Source organism: Coffea arabica, chromosome 7e (genome assembly GCF_036785885.1).
Source record: "Coffea arabica cultivar ET-39 chromosome 7e, Coffea Arabica ET-39 HiFi, whole genome shotgun sequence".
NCBI lineage: Eukaryota > Viridiplantae > Streptophyta > Magnoliopsida > Gentianales > Rubiaceae > Coffea > Coffea arabica.
The window spans coordinates 18,317,002-18,323,074 of record NC_092323.1 but is presented as its reverse complement, the minus strand read 5'-3'; the positions used below and the strand labels follow the sequence as shown (position 1 = coordinate 18,323,074).

The following is a 6,073-nucleotide window of genomic DNA, read 5'->3' as shown; positions in this document are numbered from 1 at the left end:
AGAGTTTCTTGGATGAATTATTCTTTTTTTTTTTTAACAATCTTGGATGAATTATTCCAAGTTATTGAAAGAGAATGATATTTTGTCACTCTTCTACTCAATGTCCATATAATTTAGTACAGCATTGACAATTAAAGGGAAGTGATTAGAATTTCTCCTAAATCATACTAGAAAAAGTCCGGGTTCAGTCAAATGCAGTGAAAAAATCAATGACCATGACTACGGACCTCAAAATATGAACCCAAAGCGAGAAATTGGTCTACAAAGTTTATAAACATTTGAACTGGCTTCACTTCTGGCTCCATTAGCAATTGAAATAAAAGAAACAATTTTATTTTACTGACAAGAAAAAATTTCCTCAAAAATATAGAAATGCAGCTTGAAACTTTTCCAGAAATTCAAAATCACAAAATATATTTGCAGATGACGTTTAATTTCTGATTTTCAATAAATTCAAAAAGTAGTTATCCGAACTAAACTTAACAGGCAAGATAAAGTACCAACACCCATGAAAAATGAAGAAAAGAAGAGCCTGCACAAATTACCATTTGAACGCTATTCCACACTGAGGTTCTCCATGAAAAGATAAAGAGGAAGTCTTGAGAAGAAGTGGTACAAATCCAATTAACCGAACCAAATTTCTGTGAAATGCTACACTTAACAATTCAACTTCCCTAAGGAATGTGGCTTCTCCACCATACTGATGATCTCTGAGGCGTTTCACAAAAAGTCACCAAGAGAGTTCCTCTAAGGCTCAGTTGCAACAAAGATGATAGATAATAACAGGATCAAATGCGAGCCTAATTAATGTTTTTTTCCAGCAAATTAAAGTTGAGTGCCAAAATAAATAGGAGGACCAACATGTTGCAACTAATGTGAAGGTCCTCTTTGTCCCTCATCCAAGAGCTTCTTGCTATCGGGATCAATCTTCAGCATCAACATTAGAAGAGAAGGATTGTTCTGATTTTCAGCAGATGAATCAAGTAAAATGGAAAATGTAGTTGAATCCATCGAGAATCCTCTCTGAACCATTTCTTCATGATAGACCATTGCGTCATCATAATGACCTCCCTTAAGGAGTCCTTGCAGAATAACATTGTATGTACAATCATTTGCCGGGCAACACTTCTCTTCCATCTTTTTAACGACCTCTTTAGCTTCGATGAGCAAACCTTCTGAAAGCAGGCCAGCAATCATGGTGGTGTATGTTTTGACATTAGGGTTCAATCCTTTAAGGGAGAGATTGTTGAAAAGATCTCGAGCACTATCGAGCATCCTGCTTTTGCACAACCCATCAAGGATGATAGTGTACATTTCTATGTGAAGATTTGTTCCATCAGTTTCCATTGCATGGAATAACTGCAATGCTTCGTCGACATGTCCAGTCTTGCATAACCCATCCAACATCACGCAGTAAGTGTGAAAATTAGGCTTAATGCCAGAAGCTTGCATGTCATAAAAAACTTCTCTTGCACTAGGATACATTCCTGCACTAAATAACCCCTGCAAAACAGTGGTATAAACAACAATATCACATGTTAAACCTTTATGTCGAATCTCTTGAAAGAGATTCATGGCTGCTTCCACTTTCTTGTTCTTGTTATAGGCATTTATCAAAATAGCATAGCTATGAGCATCTGGAGTAAGGCTGCTAGCAACCATGGTATCGAATACTCTCCTTGCTTCATCTATTCGGCGTTGCAAACAATATCCATCCATTAAGGAATTGTATGTGACCACGGTGGGATTCTGACCTTGCTGAATCATGATGCCGACTACCTCTTCAGCATCTTTTGCATGTCCTTCCTTGCACAATGCATCCACCACTATACTAAAAGTAATAACATCTGGAACAATTTTGTAATCCTTCATGTCAGAGAAGAGACTTTTAACCTCCTTCCATTTACTTAAATTGCAGAATCCTTGAATCAAACAATTGTAAGTGACAACATCTGGGGGTAAGCTCTTTTCAATCATCTCCTGGAAGAGGGCAAGAGCTTCATCCACCATTTTATCCTTGCACAAACTGTCAATGATAGTGTTGTACGCAGCTACAGGAGGTCTGCAAGGTCTTCCTCCTTTTTCCATTGCTCTAAGCAAGTTAATGGCTGTTGGAGTGTTTCCTGTCTTACAGAGCCCATCTATCACAACCCCCATCATAACTTCATCGGGTTTGCAAAGTTTTTCAGATATTATTTTTTTGAACAATTCTTGTGCCTGACGAACCTTATGTCCTCGAAAGAGTCCCTTAAGTAAAGTGTTAAAAGTGACTACATCAGGGACAAAACCACGCTTGAAGAAGCCACCCAATATAGAAAACCCCAAATCCACTCGACCCACGAGGCAATAGCACTTAATTTCGATATTGAGGGTGTAATGACTGACAGGAACACCCTTAACGTGCATATCTCTGAAAAGGGAAATAGCAGATGAATAATGATTCTTCATCTTAACAACACTGTCCAGCAGTTGATTGAAATGAATTACACAAGGCAGAGGCCTCATTCCGACCATCTGCTTGTATAAGCTCAGAGCATCATCAAGGCTGTTGATATTGCTAATACCATTCCGCAATCCAGAATGAAATTTCATAGTGTCTCCGGAATAGGCTGCAACTGGATTACCAACTTTACTGCCAGCAGAATAAAAAGCTAATTGGGGTCTAGGGTTTGGGATTGCAGAGACAAAAGAAGCGAGGGTAGTACAACCAGGAGTAAAAGCAGTACCTAATGAACCAGCTGCTTGCTGAGACCGAGCAATGGAAACGATTATTGCAGATTGTGCTCTTCTCTTCATCTTCTTCTACTTCTTCAGCTGATGAGGAATGGAATTTTGAGCTGGTATATGAAATGTGAAATGTATGTGAATGGATCATGGGGGTTCAGTTTCACCAAGACGACATCGTCTTCTCCGGCAGTACAGCTCGGCCTCTGGTCATTATTCGTTAAATATGTTTCTACAAAATGCTAGTCCACTATCTATTTGTTAAATATTGGATAATGCGACATATTAGCGACCAAAGGAAAGAGAGAGGAGGAGAGAGATTAAGAGATTAGGGATAATTTCACAAACCTTCCAGAGGTTTTTAACAATTATAGAGAGCTCCCCTTGAATAGGAATAAATAGAGTCAGTTATAGCGATCCTGCTGCCGTGAAAAAATATATTAGGCGCGCTCAATTGGGTGAAATTTTTGCATTTCTATTTATTGTACCAATAGGCTTAGATCTCTTGCAAGAAGGTTGGCTAGATATATCTTGTTAAAACACTAGCTCGGCCAATTCATAATGAGAATATTTTAATCTTTTTTTATTCCTTGTTTCAACAAATAATTTGTGACATTATTTCGTGTTAATTGTTTTTTACTAAAAATTAAAAGAATGATTAGTTAAATTATTATTAGTGTTGCGCTTATAAAAAATATAAGATAAATTATAGAGATTATAATGATAATGAGGTCACGCAGGTGCATCCATAGGGTAGTGGGGATGGATCAGAATAGAGGTAAAGACAAGGGTAAGGAAAAGGAGATGGTCTGGAGTAGGAGTAAAAATACAGAGTTAAGAGCGCATGGCAAAAGAAAATGAGAGAACCAAAAAAAAAAAAAATCAATTATAACATAAAATAAATAGCGAAGAACAGAATGAGAAGGAAGGTAATGATCTATGTATTTGATGTATCTTTTGGATCTTTTGTAATTGGTTTTGTTATCTTATTTGGGCTTTTTTCTTTATTTTTGATGTTTTCTTTTCTTTTTTTTAAATGTAGTTATTTGAACAAAATATTATCTAATACTAATACCACATGTACAATTTAATTTTTTTGGTATTCATAGAATCATAAGTAATTTAAGAATATACTAAATTCTTAGGGTACAATATGACGAAAGAAACGAATTTTTTTAAGATGGAATAAATTTTCATAGGCAAGTGCAAGGATACGTGATCATTAAACATAATTGTCAAGAAATTTGAGATTTTTTTCAACTTGATGAGTTGCATACCTTCTATGAGTGAAAATTTTTTATCTTTATTTTCATTTAAAATAACACATTTTCATGGAGATTGATAGTAAAACTGATACTATTTTTAAGTTGGGTTAATTCCCACTTGGCACCCTTTAACTTTGACATGACTCTCACTTATATTCTCAAACTTCAAAATGGGACATTTAACTCCCTAAATTACAAAATTCATCTCACTTGAGACAATCCATAACGTAATATAGAAAACTCACAAAATAATTGGCATATTCCGTTAACTTGTTATTGTAACCTTAAAAAATCAATTTTATTAGGGACATAAATGTAAAATTAAAATCCCAAAGAATACCTCCTTAAAAATTTTGAAATTAAGCAATATTTTCTATTTCTTTTTTTTTTGCTTTCCCTTTTCTTCCTTCTTTTCTTTTCCTTTTCCTTTTCTTCCTTTTTCTCCAAATCCAGATCTACCACAATTCCCAATAGCTTCAATCAATAGATCTAACACCAGAATGCATATGCATCTTTCTTGATCCCCGCAACTAAAGCCAAGAAATATTTTGTCGGAAATTGCATCCATAAGGAAATCAAAGACAGAGAATTTTGATGCCATCCTCTACATTGCCCATGGTTAGAAACTAGCTCCTTCCATCCCTACCTTCAAATTAATCAGCCCTTGTTCTTTCCCTTGTTACCTTCAATTCCAACAAATAGTCCAAATATTCTCAAAACCAATATAATTTGTATAACCCATTTTCATTATGCCTTAAACACCTCTGCTAACCAAGAACTCTCAATTAACATTATTTCACCAAGTCAATTCCTATGAAGCTTCACTGTTCCCTAGGATTGACTTTGGGCCTTTCCTGCATCTCTTAGGTGGAAGGTGAAGCATAATTATTTAATAAGGAATTGCCGCATAGTTCATATGCGGCAATTCGTTTTAATTTTTTTTTTAAAACGTAACCTTAACCCTAAAACCAAAATCCCTAAACCCTAACACCAAATATAAACCCTAACCGTGGAAGTCTAAAATTTAATTTATGTACAAGAATTGTGCTAATTTCATAAACGGTGATTAAGCATGCAATTAAATGAAAATAAATTTTACCCAAGTCATCCTTTTTAATTTTTTAATATTAATTTAAATAATGATAAATGATGCAGCATTCAACAATAAATGGGTACTATAATTAACACATGAACTTGAATAATAATAAGACGGAAAGTTTGACAAGAAAAATTCTTAAAATCTGAATATCATCCACCAACGTGTCTCTTGCCCTTATTGCGCGGAGTAGTAGAGCAGCCACTTTTTCAATGTATCCTTCCGTGTGGTAGATCTCGTCCCAATTGTAGCCATTCAAATCTCTGAAGTAGTATCTGCACTTGTTCAGACATTTGATCCTCGTTATTATCAACGAAGAGGTTTAACACGGGAGTCTAACTGCATATAGGACAAGAACCACGTATAGACGTTTGGAAAGCAGCATTAACGGAAAAGCTGTTGTTGTCCATATGCAAAACAAGTGAGAAACCCATCGAAATTCCTAAAAAATGGTACGTATGGTCAAGATCATCCTGGAACTTATTTTGTGAACGAAATGATGTATCAGATATAGAAGAGGTCAGTGCAGCAGTAGACGTATAGCCAAATACGGGTATGGGAGTAGGTGTCTCATTGAAATTACTTCCGAAAGTTGACACAGTGAGAGATGTGAAAAGGCTTCAGTGTAAGGAAAATATGTGCTAATAGGTGGGTCGTATCCGGACAGTGATGAAGTCTACATTATGTCTGTGTCTGGCACATCAACAGCATGTGTAAAGGTGCTCTCTCTGCGACACCTAACTGGTTATTTTCTATCACGGATCTCCTTAGGTAGATGTTCAATAGGCATCTGAAAAGGGACAATACTAGAGGGAGATAGGCCAATATCTTGATGGTCGAATGGACCAACTACCATTTTATGTCATAAATTCAAGTACTATAATACTCTAAATGCCTCCTCATGAATCGCTGTTAGTTCCATATGAACATATTGGCCACAATTTGTGGGATCGAAGTACATTTCACAAATTGAATCGATCTGAGACAT

The 6,073-nt window shown here is 35.8% G+C and overlaps 1 protein-coding gene across 4 annotated transcripts; it reads right to left on the bottom strand.

Moving 5' to 3' along the window:
• Nucleotides 1-516: 516 nt before the first annotated feature.
• Nucleotides 517-3,207, bottom strand: LOC113701162 (uncharacterized). Of its 4 annotated transcripts, none has more exons than XM_027221689.2 (2): nt 2,727-3,207; nt 517-2,632 (listed from the first exon to the last, which is right to left on the bottom strand). In XM_027221689.2, exons 1-2 carry the CDS (start codon nt 2,873-2,875, stop codon nt 871-873), a joined length of 1,911 nt encoding a protein of 636 aa, XP_027077490.1. In that variant the 5' UTR covers nt 2,876-3,207; the 3' UTR covers nt 517-870. The 4 variants fall into 4 exon arrangements, with proteins under 4 accessions (XP_027077490.1, XP_071915998.1, XP_071915999.1 ...); XM_072059897.1 differs by having other exon boundaries at nt 517-2,627; XM_072059898.1 differs by having other exon boundaries at nt 517-2,615.
• Nucleotides 3,208-6,073: the final 2,866 nt, after the last annotated feature.